General features: G+C 66.4%; 2 protein-coding genes across 3 annotated transcripts in view; one reads left to right on the top strand and one right to left on the bottom strand.

The window, feature by feature from the left end:
• NOS1AP (nitric oxide synthase 1 adaptor protein) overlaps positions 1-13,108 on the top strand; it is a 101,971-nt gene extending 88,863 nt beyond the window's left edge. For both annotated transcript variants that reach the window (XM_084867061.1, XM_084867060.1), the window contains exons 9-12: positions 1,796-1,961; positions 2,674-2,817; positions 11,381-11,675; positions 11,893-13,108. In XM_084867061.1, coding sequence (XP_084723187.1) covers positions 1,796-1,961; positions 2,674-2,817; positions 11,381-11,675; positions 11,893-12,343 — 1,056 coding nt within the window. In that variant the 3' untranslated portion in view covers positions 12,344-13,108. The remainder of the gene's footprint in view (positions 1-1,795; positions 1,962-2,673; positions 2,818-11,380; positions 11,676-11,892) is intronic.
• Positions 5,399-9,303, bottom strand: SPATA46 (spermatogenesis associated 46). The gene is made up of 3 exons (XM_084866501.1): positions 7,288-9,303; positions 6,901-7,023; positions 5,399-6,786 (listed from the first exon to the last, which is right to left on the bottom strand). The coding sequence occupies exons 1-3, from the start codon at positions 7,621-7,623 to the stop codon at positions 5,935-5,937; spliced, it is 1,311 nt and encodes a 436-aa protein (XP_084722627.1). The 5' UTR covers positions 7,624-9,303; the 3' UTR covers positions 5,399-5,934.
• Positions 13,109-14,236: the final 1,128 nt, after the last annotated feature.

The following is a 14,236-nucleotide window of genomic DNA, read 5'->3' as shown; positions in this document are numbered from 1 at the left end:
AGTGGGCAGTGGTCTGGCGCTGGGTGGGCTGAGGGTGGGAGCGTTCTGGGAGCTGCATCAGGGGCCTGCCCAGTGCTCTGTGCCGGAGCCATGGCCACCGGAGGCCGCGGCCTGGCCGGGAGACACGCGCGCTGTGCCAGGCTCAGCCTTCCGAAGGGAAAGGGCTGAGGCAAGTGCAGGGCGGGTGTGGGGACCGAGCGCACCTCTGCAGTGCTTCAAGGCCTGCCGGCCTGCCGGGGTCAGAGTGCGGGCCATGGCGGGGCTGAGCCTGTCCCGTGTGCTAGTGGGAGCGGCTCCCACCGGTTCCCGACAGGCAGCTGCGTGTTCAGGCCCCAGGGCTGGGGACCCCTGGGTGTCCCCACGTTCGCAGAGCCACAGTGCTCACTTCACCCTGTGTGCTGTGCCCGCCAGAGTGCGGCCACCTGCAGAAGAAGCTGCATTTTTCCGAGCCCGGGCACCGGGCACCGGCCACTGGCCGCTTCCACCGGGGGTGGGCCATGGGCCGGCGGAGCCGCCAGGCAGCCTCTGGGCTGGGAGACGGAGATGGAGACAGTGAGCTGCAGGGGGAGGGGCGTCGCCTGCGGGAGCCAGAGGCCGCTGCTGGCCGGCTCTCCGTGCTGGGGGTTCAGGTGCAGGAGCCCCGGGGCGGGCTCAGTGGGCAGAATTCTGTGCTTTGTGCACGGAAAGTTGCGTCTCATGCTTCCGTTTTTTCCTGAAGAGCCTAGACTCTGTCTGCTCAGCAGGCCCCTCTCAGCCACAGTCAGCCACTTGCAGGTAGAGTCCTCCTGTCCCTCCCACAGCCCCCTGTCCTGTTCCTCGGGACCAGCAGGTTTGGGGACTTACCTCTGTGCCTCCATTTGCAAGGGAGATAAAGCCTTACAATTGTCTGCCCTGACCACGGTTCACAGTCACGGGAGTCAGCTGAGGCCTTGGGGATGGCAGATTTACTTCGAAGGTCCAGGCTCCCTGCTTCCCCCGGCCTCTCCTGGCACAGGGAGGCCCCGTGGGAGCCTGCTGATCACCTTAGTGGCTCCACTTAGAAGCAAGGTCCACCGCAAGGGCATGGCTGAAATCTGCAGGAGCGAGGCGGCCACCCCTCACAGGGGGTCTGCTTGCTGCCCTGGGGACAGGCTGTGGCTGCTGGCCCTCGTTCAGATTGGATGGCGGGGGTGGGGAAAAGGGGGTAGGGGGCTGCCATCTTTACTCTTGGAGAAACATAGGTTTTTCTGGCTCAAACTGCTCTTCAGAAATGCAGAGCCTTCCTGCCAGCTCCCCGGACCCTTTCCCACTGCCCTCGCGCTCCTGCCCCTCATGCAGGTCTTTCTCTGCACCCGGCCCACGGCGGCCACATCCACGAGACCCCCCCACCCTGCAGCGACCCCTTCATGTCCTAGGCACAGGCCACCTGTGTGAGTGTCCTCCTGCCTGGGGCTCCATTTCCTCGGGGTCCTTGGCTCAGTGTGTCCCCCTGAGTTCTCTAAGAGCCGCCCGGGACACGCAGGCAGCGGGCCCGTCCTGGGGCCACAGACATAAAAAGGGGTGGACGGTCAGGGACGGAGCTGACCCACAGGCGTGAAAACAGACGTGGTTGGGGCACCTCACAGCTTCGAAAGGGCCACAGGGGCCGCAGTTTCTCGGTGTGTTGGGTGTGACTGCTGTGAGCTGGCGGTCAGCGTGTAGGTTCTTGGAAACATCCGGATTACAAGCCCAGGTGATGCTTCATCTTGGGTTGAATGTGGAGGTCGTGTCCTCTCAGCTCCTCTCTTCTCCACCCTCTTCTCTGCTTCCGCTTCAGGTTCACTTGCTGAAGGACCAGCTGGCGGCGGAGGCGGCGGCGAGGCTGGAGGCGCAGGCCCGCGTGCACCAGCTCCTGCTGCAGAACAGGGATGCCCTGCAGCACGTGTCCCTGCTGGTCAGGCAGGTGCAGGAGCTGGAGCTGAAGCTGTCAGGACAGACCACCAGTAAGTCAGGCCCGTCTGCCGGCCCTCGCTGCCTGGGCTGGGCCACCACAAGCTCTTTCCCAAAAGCTCTTGGCGGTGCTGACCTACTTGGCATTCCAGCAGAAACCCAAGGTCCACATGGGGGACCGGCATGTGCAGGGCCCGACGGGTCCTGGCTGCTCTGACCCAGTGCCCAGGCTGCCCATCACCATCACCATCACCAGCATGATCCCTGCCTCCCTGGGCCCTCAGCTCTCCACTCAGCCCCCCCCCACACACACACACACACACCGCCAACACACACACACTCCGGGGACAGGCTGGCTGGCGTGGCTCGCTGGTCTCCCTGGCTTTCCCTCCCGAGCACGGAGAGAGGCGGAGGCGCCGCTGGGCGGAGCTGTGCCTGGTACCGGCCTCCGTGCCCAGCGGTCTCCGGGCCAGACCGGGAGTCGCAGCCCCTCACCGCCCTTGGCCCCTGGGGCTGACCGCTCCATGTGTCCAGCTCAGAGACGAGGCGGTGGCTCGGCGGGTTGGGGACGAGAGGTGTGGAGCCAGGTCAAACCCGGTCTAATTGCAAAACTAGTGCTTTTCCTGTGACCCCACAGTCCCCCAGACACCCGTGGCTTCCTGAAAACACGCCTCACCAACCCCCCAGGGCTCCTCCCCTGCAGCCTGGCGGTGGCTGTGGGCGGACGGGCTGGGGGCGTGCCTGACCCTCACCCTCTGTCCGCAGTGGGCTCCCAGGACAGCCTGCTGGAGATCACCTTCCGCCCCGGAGCCCTGCCCGTGCTCTGCGACCCCACGACCCCCACTCCAGAGGACCTGCCTTCGCCACCCCTGGGCGCCTGCCCGGCCCTGCCTGCAGGCAGCCCCTTAGGTAGGCGCGACTGCTTGGTGAAGCTGGAGTGCTTCCGGCTGCCGGGGGCGCGGGGCCCGCCGCTGGGTGGCCTGGAGCTGCTGCGCTTCCGGGAGTCGGGCATCGCCTCCGAGTACGAGTCCACCACGGACGAGAGCGAGGAGGAGCCGCCGCGCCTGCTGCACGTGCGGCCGCGCCCGGAGCCGGGCGACAGCCTGGAGGACACGGCCGCCGTGTAGGACGGCAGCCCGGCCGCAGCCGGTGCCGTTCAAGGCACCAGGTTTTGCTCCAGAGAGTGAAGTGGAAGCCATTGGAGCCCCCGAGGGGATGGCTGCGGCCAGGGCGGCTGCAAAGTGGTGGCTTTGGGACGGTCCCGGCCCGCAGGCTCCTCCGTGTCTGAGGCCTCCGTGGTCGGTGGGAGGGAGGCCGCTGCCTCGCCACCCCGGGGGCGGGTGCCCTGCAGGTGGGGTGCTGAGCTGGTGCGTGCCAGGCAGGAGAGGGGCCTGCTCCCGGACGCTGTCCGCTGCGCCAGCACCAGTGTTTCCCAGGAGACGGTGTGGCCTCTGCTGCCACATCACCCTCTGCCCACGCCCTGTGAGTGAGCCGTCCGCCGGGGCAGAGGTTGTCCTGTCCTCTGAGCCCTCTCCCACCCTCCGCTGGACAGTGGTGGTCGGTTCTTACTGCAAAATGCCCACCACAGGCTGCTAGCTGACCTGCTATGTCCAAGGTCCGGAATCACTGCCGCTTGCCAAGACCCCTGCCTCGTCTCCGTGGGCCGGGCCTCGAGCAGCCGGCAGTCCTCCCACCTGAGCCACCGGGGCCTTGCCCGCGCGAGACTGCTGGCGGCCGGGCGGGGGACAGGCTCCTGTGCTGCCCGAGGGCCGGTCAGGGCAGAGGGTTCAGGGGCATCCGAGGCGGCTGGACCATCCGGCAAGATGCCGTCGGCCTGTGGCGCACACTGTCGGCAGGGTGTGTGCGCGTGTGCGTGTGACGTGTGGGAGGGAAGGGGTGCCTCGGCGTGTGAGTGACAGACAGGTGAGGACAGATGTCCAGCGTGTGCATTGGTGGAGAGGGTGGCCTGTGTTTGCTTCCTCTTCCAGTTCACCGTCACACTGGAGGTGGGGCGGACCCCAGGGTGGAGGGAGCAGGGTGTGCGACCTGGCACCGGAGGGAGGACATGGGCACGGGGGCTCCGGGCGCAGCCAGCTTCTGTCCAGAGCTGAGCTCAGGCAGGCCTGGCTCTGAGGCCAGCGGGTGACGAGGTGGCCGTTGGACATGATGGGTGAGGAGGAACAGTTTGTAAGAGGACCCTGCGGAGCCGTGGAGGGGACGGCATTGGGGGCACGGCTCCCTGGTCCTGCCGGACCACCCACCCCTGCCCTCCGAGTGCCCTGGGACCCGAGGCCGCCGCCCCGCCCTCTCCAGGTGGCAGCACCGGCGGAGTGGGACTTGGGCGATGGAGGCCGGCCTGTCCTCCCGCCCCGCCTCTCCTCTAAGCCCGGCCTGCCCTCCATCCTGCTCGGCCCCGCGTGGAGGACGAGTGGACACGGGCAGCGGCCTTGGGGTCCAGCCCACGAGGCCTGCATTGCGGACGGACAGACAGCACCTCCCCGCAGGGCCCCCACAGCCCTTGGCGCCTGCTTTTCTCCGCTGCTCCTGTGCGCGGGTCTCTTTCCCACTCCGCCTGGCTCCCCTCCTGGGTCCCCCCCACGGCCGTGTGGGTGGCTGGGCCTGCGCTCCAGACGTTTCTTCCTGTAAGTGCACTTACTCCGGGGCCGCCGCTCGCCTGCGGCTCCACTAATAAACCTTCTTACTCTCAACGCTCTCCTCTCGTCCTCTTGCTCTGTCCCCCGCCCCGCCCTCCCCCGTGACACTCCCCCGGCTAAGGTTCGAGGGGAGTTCACGTGACACGGTTGTGTGGACACGGACCGGCCTGCATGCTCACCCAGTCAGCTTTGCTACCCAGGGGACCATGTCCCTGTCGGGCTGTCTGTCAGCGCGGGAGGGTGTTGGCTGGTGGTGGTGGTGGTGGTGGGCAGCAGCCAGGGTGAGTGCTGGGCAAAGCTGGACGTCAGCCGTTGGAGGTAACACTGAGACCACCAGGCGACAGCAGCCCAGCGGGTCTCTGACTAGTTGTCTCGTGTGGGTCAGGTGGGATCTGAGTGGGTGCATCTTAGAGAGTCTGCTCCGGGGCCATGCCAGCTGCCCAGCGAGGACTGTGGAGAGCGGGAGGGAAGGGACAGTGGGAAGGGACAGCCGGAAGGGACAGCGGGAAGGGACAGCGGGCGGGAAGGGACAGCGGGAAGGGACAGCGGGAAGGAAGGGACAGTGGGCGGGGACAGCGGGAAGGGACAGCCGGAAGGGATAGCAGGCAGGAAGGGACAGTGGGAAGGGACAGCCGGAAGGGACAGCGGGCGGGAAGGGACAGCCGGAAGGGACAGCCGGAAGGGACAGCGGGAAGGGACAGCGGGAGGGAAGGGACAGTGGGTGGGGACAGCGGGAAGGGACAGCCGGAAGGGACAGCGGGCCGGAAGGGACAGCGGGAAGGGACAGCGGGAGGGAAGGGACAGTGGGCGGGAAGGGACAGTGGCTGGGCAGTGGGCAGCCGAGAAGCCAGGCTTTAGTTGGCAGCCTCAGCTGCGTGGAGGGCAGAGGCCGGTGGGGGGACCTGGTGGGGCCCAGATCTGCGGGGAAGTCAGGGGCTCAGGGTGAGGTGGCCTGTGACGGGCGTGGCGGGTGCGGGGTGAGGAGTGGGGAGACCTCATTCTGAGAAGCCCTGCAGAGCAGAGAGGAGCGGAGCGGCCAGGCGGGGCTTGCTGGGCACACCTTCCGCGTCCCAGGCCCCGGGAGACCACACAGTGCGACAGGGCAGCACCTGTCCTCAGGCCGAAACCCCGGACGTGGCACCCGCGGGACGGCTGGGCGCCTCCCTGAGAGCTCCCTCTTGGCGGCTCTCCCCAAGCCCTGGGTGGTGCGAGTCCGGGTGTGGGCCTGGGGTTGCTAGGCAACTGGCAGCCAAACGGGATGGAATGGGTGGGACTGGAGGGGAGCGGCGGGGCCTGACGGACTGCACGGGCTGTGCTAACGGGTTTATTGGCCTCTCCCGGAGTGCAGCGGGGCTCGGGGCCGGGCCGCCGGCTACTTGCGGGCCGGGCCGCCACCCAGAGGCAGCCGGTCGGCGGGCCGGGCCCACAGCGCCTTGAGCTTGCGGTAGAAGATGTGGCAGCTGAAGCCCTCCCGGAAGCCGCACTTGAGGTGGCTCTTGAGGGAGCACAGCGTGGGGTACATGCGGCAGCAGGCCGCACACTTGAAGCCGTTCTGCTGGGCCGGCAGCCCCCGCGAGGCCCTCAGGATGTCCTGGGAGCTGATGTGGTCGGCGTCCCCGGGCCGGGCCTTGGCCTCGCGGGGGCTGGGGGTGTCGGGGGAGGAGGAGGACGAGCGCAGGCTGTCGGCCGCGTCCTCGGGGAGGCAGCTGTCGCCCCGGCCCTCGTCCCGCGGCAGCTCGGGGAAGCCGTGGGCCTCCCGGGGGCTCTCCTTGTCCACGCACACGAAGTAGCTGTAAGGGGAGAACCACGGCCGGTAGATGGTGCAGCTCCGCCTCGGCTGCTCCCCATTCTGGGGGTCCCCCAGCATGTAGTCTGCAAAGGAAAGAGCCGGTCTGAGCCTGGGAGCCTGGGCGCAGGCCGGAGCCGTGGGCAGCAGGCGGGCGGGGCCCCATCTCCTGCTGGGAGGCGGTGTGACCGGTGGGTGGAGGCGCCCATCTCCTCTCGGGACAGACCACCAGGTGAGACACCGCGGCCCCTGCCACAGCCCAGCAGCAGCCCTGGGAGGTGGGAGAGGAGAGGCCGGGCCTGCACAGCCCGGATCTCTGGGAGGGAAGACAGAGGAGGCTGCACGGGGAAGGCAGCACCTGCCTGTCCCAGGCAGTCCCGGGCCTTCTTCTCTCACACCGTCCTGGGGCTCACCTGGCATCCACCCCAGGGGGCTCACCTGGTGCCCACCCCCGGGGGCTCACCTGGTACCTGTCACCCACCCCAGGGGGCTCACCTGGTGCCCACCCCCGGGGGCTCACCTGGTACCTGTTACCCACCCCAGAGGGCTCACCTGGCGAGAGCACCACCCCTTGCCGCAGAGCGCTGCTCGGGTGCTGGGGCAGCGGGGCCTGCGCTGGGCTGGGTGCGTCCGTGGGGAACGCAGTCTTGGCAATGTCTGGGGACAGAGGAGATGCTCTTAGAGCCGAGCGAGAGGGGATGTCCTCCTCCTGGACCCCCCGAGACAGACCTCCAGGCCCCCTCGGGCGCCGGCACCAAGTGGCAGTGAAACGTGGCCTCCTCTCCTGCCTAGCGGGTCTGGCCACGGACCTGTGGCTGCGGCGTGGCCCCTCCTGAGGAGAGGAGGCGGCTTCTTTGGACACATCTCCCCGCAGCAGAGGGAGCAGGGGGCCCGCTGTCCGTCAGCTGGTGGCTAGGGCTTGGATCAAAGCTCCAGGACAGGGCCCTGCTCGGTCCAGCCAGGCGTCTCGGTGCCTGAGCCGAGCCGCGGGGTGGGGAGCGTGCCCTGTGCGCAGACCTGGTAGGATGGCCACCCTGCGTTTCTGTGGCCATCCCGGCAGGACCCACCTGGCAAGCCGGGGCCTCGTGGGGACATGAGGTCAGGAAAGGCGCTCAGGGCCGAGGAGGGGACCCGGGGCCCCGAGATGCTGAGGAGCGAGAAGCTCTCCATACTCTGCCTGTCGCCGGGCACGCTCACACGCCTGCCCCAGGAGCCTCCCGGTGTCCGGGCGATGAGCATTCTGAGCACAGGTGACCTCACAAGCAGCCCCAGCATTCCGCCCGCGGCGGCTCACCGCTCAGGGCCTGTGGCAGGAAGGACTGCCCTTCCCAGAGACGTCCCACCTGTGGCTCCTGGCAGCTGCCCGGATGGAGGTCCCAGCGCCAGGGCCCGGCCCCCCGTGGGGCTGTCTGTGGCCACTCTGCTCCTTCGTTCCATGTCGCTTCGTTCCCAGCTCTGGGGGCCTCTGTCCTCGGAGGTCCTCCCTGCTCTTCTCCACACCTGCTCCACCTCGGCCCGCCTCGCCAGTGGAGTCTGCTGTTTCAGTGTCTGGGTGTTCCCCAGTCTTGGTATGTTTTCCCCATGTTCTTTGGAAAGAATTCCAAACTTATAAAAAGTTGTGAAAGTAAAACTAGTACAACGCACATGCATAAGCCCTGTCCCCCGATCCTCCTAACGGCGCCATCTCCCTTGTTCTGCGGGTCCCGCCCTCCCCTGTGCACAGCACGCCCTTCCCGGAGCTGCCGGAAGCCCTCGCCCGCACAGAGCCGCTTTGTGTGCTGATGCTCGTGCGTCTCCTCGGGAAGGGAGGGGGTAAGGGGCGGTCCGCTTACTCCACGCTGCTTGTGGCAGGCAGCCTGGTCCGTGGGGGCTGTGAGGGGGGAAGGGGGCAGGGCCTCTTGTAGGTCAGCTAGAGGCACCCCGTTCTAGACAACTGTGAAGGGTGGCCACTCGGTGTGAACCGCGCTTCAGGGCACGTTTGTGCCAAAGAAGCTCGCCCACTTGGGGAGCAGCAGAGTGTGGGCGCCCCTGGGCCTCTGTAGCTGGCCGGGCTGCCATCCGGTCTGGGTCATGCTCCGCACCAACGTCTGCAGGACGGCACCTCTGTGAGCCTCACCGGGCCTGGGAGCCGGTGCGGTGGGGACTGGTGCCCGCACCGTGGCCGTGGCTCCGGGCCTGGGAGCCGGTGCGGTGGGAGCCGGTGCCCGCGCCGTGGCCGTGGCTCCGGGCCTGGGAGCCGGTGCGGTGGGGACTGGTGCCCGCACCGTGGCCATGGCGCCTGGGCCTGGGAGCCGGTGCGGTGGGAGCCGGTGCCCGCGCCGTGGCTGTGGCTCCGGGCCTGGGAGCCGGTGCGGTGGGAGTTGGTGCCCGCGCCATGGCTGTGGCTCCGGGTCTGGGAGCTGGTGCCTGCACCGTGGCTGTGGCTCCGGGTCTGGGAGCCAGTGCGATGGGAGCCGGTGCCTGCACCGTGGCTGTGGCTCCCAGGCGGGGGAGCCGGCCTGTCATCCCGCTCCACCCTCAGCCTCGTGTGCTGGGCAAGCACCTGCCCGGCTCCCCGCCCCGTGTTACATCAGACGTTGGCACAGACAGCCCTCCGGGTCTGGAGTCTGGCAGTTGGGAGTGGAAGAGACATCCGGTAATGAGTGACATGCTCGTGGCCAGAGGATGAGGCGGCTGACCGCTGCTGCCGCTGGGCGCTCAGGCCCGGGTGCGAGGAGCTGTGGGAGGCCTGGCCATGCTGCTCCAGGGGTTAACTGCGGTTCTTTGGTTTCATTTGGAGGAGCTGGTGGGAGCTGGCCCCAAGCTCTGTGACAGCTGCGGGGTCTCTGTCTCCTCACTCTGCCTTGGGTGGCCCTGTGGTGGCTCAGGCCGAGGGGGCACGTCAGGTGGTCCGTCTACATAAACTGTCTCTCTCTTGTTTGCTCCCACCTGCTTTCTGAGCCTTTCTCGGTCACACAGGTAAGAGACCGTCTTTCTTACGAATCGCTGTCCCCAGACGTAATGTGCATGTTGGGTGCGGGGAGAGCCACGGGTCCCCTCGCCACCCTTTTCTGAACCACCAGCCTCTGCGAGATGGGACAGAGTGGGGTAATCAGTGAGCCGGAGGGGGGTCTGCTTGCCCCTCACGGGTGTGGGTGGGGAGCCCCAGGCAGAGCCCACGTTGGGGAGAAGGGCAGCTTGGGCAGGCCCCCAGGACCCGCAGACACCCGGGAGGAGCAGCCTTGGGAGCGGAGAAAGGCTCGGGAACGGTTCTGCGTGAGCCCCAGCCCGTAGTGCGGCAGCTTTAAGTGTCAAGTGAAAACCCCATTCGGTGGCACCAGCTGCTCAATGCCTGCGTGTGCCAGGCCTGTGCTGGGCACCGCAGAACATGAAGCCATGCAGGAGCCCCGTCCCGAGGACTCAGTGGCCATCAGACAGGCTCAGGGCTGTAAGGGGCGTACGGGAGCCCATGGGCACACTCTGAGGGCAGCGAGGGAGACACAGGGGGCGGGCGCCTGGCCACGGATACTTCATGTTCCTGGGAGAGGGTTTTGGAAGGAACAACAGCCCCGCAGTCTGCAGAGCACTGCGTGCTTCTTTCTAGCTGGTTGCTCGGCAACGCACGTCAGCAGCGGGAGGGCAGGCCGGGCGCCAGGGGGCTGGCCCTCCCACACTTGTGGCCAGACCCTCCCCGTTTGGTGGAAACAAACAGGCTAGCGCCTAGCCTGCGGCCGTCTCTGCTGGTGTGCAGATCCGTGGTTACAGAAGGTGACGGGATGTGGGATGTGGTAGGCAAATCAGCCAAAAGAACACGAGCCGCCCTCGGAGGGAGGGCCGCGGGGGGGGCCGTTTGGGCTGAGCGGGGAGCTCCTGCCAGGAGTCTCCACCCCACGCTTCCAGGGACGCCCTCATTGAGTCCCCACAGGTCCCCATGCTTTCCTGCACAGAGGTCAGGGGGCGTTTCAGAGGTCAAGGCTGTGCAGTCCATCCTGGAGGGAGTCTCCACGCCTCTTCCCACAGGCGCCTCCTGCCGCCCAAAGACCTTCCCAGGTCGCTGGTCAGGAGGGTGTTCGCTCAGACTGCTCCTGCAGGACCCAGCAGAGAAAAGGGTGCCCCCACCTCAGCTCGTCTGAGGACAGCCTGGCGAGGGCAGGCGGGCGCAGAGGTGCTGACCCGACAGGAGCTGGGCCAGCCAGACCTCTCCCCAGACTGAAGAGCCCCGTCTGGCTGCCTCAGTGTGAGCTGGTGTGCGGAGGGAGGGTGCCCGGGCGTGTGGGCAGCACGGCATGGAGTTCTAGCCGCTCTCATTACAGACCTGGAGCTGCACGCTTGGCCTCCACACTTCTCCATCTGCAAAATGGGCTCCGAATCAAACTCAAAATAGTTATTGAGCACCTACTGTGTGCAAGACCAGGCCCGCTGTTGGAGATACAGAGATGAAGGAGGCATCCCCTGCCCGCTGAGTGGACTGTGCTAGCAGAGGGGCCCCGGGGAGGACAGCACCAGGCAGGCGTAGGGGCTGGCAAAGCAGCCAGCGAGAAAGCCGCATTCTGGCTCCTCCTCGGCTGTCACGCTCGGGCGCCTCGGGCAGACTGCTCCTTACCGCCACTCTGGGGCGGCGTGAGCACTCAGGGGGTCGGGGTCAGAGCTGACTTCCCTGGGGAAGCGCCCACGCCTGCCGCCTGCTGTGCTGGCCAGGCCCGAGGCACCGGCTCACCCCGCTCTCCGGAGGAAAGAGCGCCGCCCCGTGGCTCGTCCCGTCTCCTTCACTTCCAGGGGCGCGTGGCCCTGGTGAGGGGACCGCGTGAGTCTGGGCGGCGGCTTCAAGGGGTGGGCTAGCCCTTCCCCGCTCCAGCCGTCACCGCTCACCGGGCGGGGAGACCAGGCTTTCCGGTCCCACGTCCCATCCAGGACCCGCACGGGGAGGTGGGGGTCTTGCTGGCTCTGTCCTGATGTCCCTACATCCTTACCGGCCCTGGGCGCGCGCGTGCGCGGCGGGGCACGCCGGCGGGGTGCATGCCTCCGCTCACTCACCTTCTCTGTCTGTCCCCAGCGGGCCACAGCATGTTTGAGAATCCGAGTGCGTCCCTCCCCCCGAAGCCGCCGTCCAGCCTCTCTGGGCCCCCGGTGTCCCGGTCGGAGCCCCTGGGGTCCGTGGAGCCGGGCGGGCCGGGCCTCTGGGGGGGCAGCAGCCAGCACCTGCGGAACCTGGGCAAAGCCATGGGGGCCAAGGTGAACGACCTCCTGCGGAGGAGGGAGCCCTGGGGCCTGGGCGGCGTGGGCGCCACGGAGGTCAACTGGACGGCTGAGGCCCAGCTGGCCGGCGCGCCCGGCGGGGCGGACGACGGGTGAGTGCCTCCCTCCACCCCGGGGTCCTCAGGCACCGCTCTGACCTCTGACCTCTGAGCGAGATGTCACAGCGGAAGCCACTGCGCTGGAGCGCTGAGCCCAGGCTGCGATGGGAGGGAGGGCAGGAACGGGTGCTGCAGGGGAGCAGGCGGGGGCAATCTCACAGCCGGGGGGGTGGGGGGTCGTCAGGCAGGTGCGTCACTGTCACCCCTGCAGGTCGGCCCTGCCAGAAGCCGTCCCTCGGCTGGACCCGCCGCCGCCCACCAGCCGGAAGCGGACGCCCCGGGCGCTGAAGACCACGCAGGACATGCTGATCTCCGTCCAGCCCGTGCTGAGCAGCCCGGAGTGCTCCCCGCCCCCCGCGCAGCCTGGCCCTGCGGGGACTCCGCCGCCGGAGGCCACCGTGGACGGCGCCCTGCCCAACGGCGAGGCGTCCCTGTCGGTGCCCGACCTGATCCACCCGGAGGGCTCAGGCGAGCCCCGGCTGAAGGGCGCCCCCTGCAGGAGGGCCTCCCTGCCCAGCCCTGCCGAAAGCAGCAGCCTCCAGCCTGGCCCCGGCCCTGGCCACCCGGCTGAGCTGCCGCCGGACAGCAGCCCCCGCCCCGGGGCGCGGACCTGCAGCCTGGACAGCGAGGGGCCTCACCCTGACCTGCTGTCCTTTGAGTAGAGCCCCCTGCGGTCTCTTCCACCCTCACCCCAGCTCCACGCCCCCCCACCCGCTGTCCCCACATCCCTAGCAGAGCCCCAGGCAGGTGCAGGGCCGGCCCCACATCCTAGGAAAAGGGCGGAGCCGGCCGGCCCTCACCTCATTCCTGCGGGCCTCTGCTGCTGGCTGAGCTGGTGGACACAGCTGCTGGCCCCTGGGGAGGGACTGGGGGTGTCTCTCTGTCTGTGCCACACACACCTGACCCCCACGTCCCACTCTCCTGCCTCAGGAAGGGGCTGGGTCAACAGTTGGGCTGGGTCAGGACTATGGTTTTGGCTTGATGATGCACCAAGACATGGAGACCCAGCCTCTGACTGCAGCTCTGCAGGTCGCTCCTGGTCCTAAGTCCCATCTCAGAGGAGGAAGGTTGCAGAGCTGTCCAGGAATTTTTAGAGATTTTATATTTATATAATACTAGAGGCCCGGCGCATGAATTCGTGCATGGCTGGGGTCCCTCAGCCTGGCCGGTGATCGGGGCTGATTGGGGCTGTCTTGCCCAGTCCAGATTGGGGCGGCTGGCAGGCGGGAGAGGCCACAGGAGGTTGGCTGTGGGAGTGCACTGACCACCAAGGGACAGCTCCTGTGTTGAGCATCTGCCCCCTGGTGGTCAGTGCACATCACAGCCACTGCCTGGTCATCCAGTTGTCAGATCATAGGCTTTTATAGAGAGAGATTTTTAGTGATTTTTCTGGTAGAGGACGATGATAATAAAATGATCTGTTGGTTTTGCTGGTTTGGTCTTTCCTCTGGTGTGCGGGGAGCAGTTGGTTTTCTGAATCTGAGGTGTCACCAGAAGCGGGGAGTCCGTGCTCCTGAACAGGGCACAAGGGACGGAAGCTAGAGGCGGCGGCAGTGAGACTGCCAGCCTGGGCCCAGAGAGGTGGTCCCCTAACTGGCCGCTGAGTACGTGTCCCTCTCCCTGTCCTGTTTCAGGGTGTCAGCATGACATGCAGTAAGCCCCGGGGGAGGCAGGAGGCAGGAGACGGGGAGGGGAGTGGCGGCCGGTCTCCCTAGCCAGCCAGTGACTCTCTTTAAATTGAACGTATTGGGTGACATTGGTGAATGACAAGTTCAGGAACGAGGTCATAATGTGACACCCATGTGCTCCTACCCACAGTCTAGTCTTCATCACCGTGTACTTGAACCTTCACCCTCTGGTCCTCCCCTCCCTCCTCTCCGTCGGGTGACCTCCCCGTCACAGTGCCTGAGTCGCTGCCTACATGAGAGTGAGTGAGGTCGCTTGGTTTTCGTCCTTTTCCATCTGACCTCACTTAGCGTGACGTTCTCGAGCTCCATCCATGCCGTCAATGTAGCCTCCCCCTTTCTCGCGGCTGGCAGGTCCCTGGGGCACGCACCTTCTCTGTCAGTCCTCCATCCAGGGACACTCAGGGTCTCCATGTCTTGGCCACTGTAAAGAATGCTGCAATGACCTCGGGGGTGCACATATCTTTATGAATAAATGTTTTTATTTTTATTTTTTGAGCAAACACCCAGAAGTGGGATTGCTCTATTCTTTTTCTTCTTGTTGTTTTGTTAATCCTCACCTAAGGATATTTTCTCATTGATTTTAGATGGAGTGGAAGGGAAAGAGGGGAAGAGAGAGAGAGAGAGAAACATCGATGTGAGAGACACACTGATTGGCTGCCTCTTGCACACACTCCTGACCGTGGTTGGAGATCAAACCTACAGCCCAGATACATGCCTTTGACCAGAAATTGAACCCAAGACCCTTTGGTGCACAGGCTAATGCTCTAACCCCTGAGCACACCGGCCAGGGCCATAGCTCTAGTGTTAATTTTTGAGGAAACTCCACACAGTTTCCGGCCAGCAGCGCCGAGGGCACTGGCCTGCCCG

This window comes from Pipistrellus hanaki (assembly GCF_964339955.1).
Source record: "Pipistrellus hanaki genome assembly, chromosome: 18".
Lineage (NCBI taxonomy): Eukaryota > Metazoa > Chordata > Mammalia > Chiroptera > Vespertilionidae > Pipistrellus > Pipistrellus hanaki.
The sequence above is the reverse complement of the archived record's forward strand: the minus strand, read 5'-3'. Positions and strand labels throughout refer to the sequence as shown.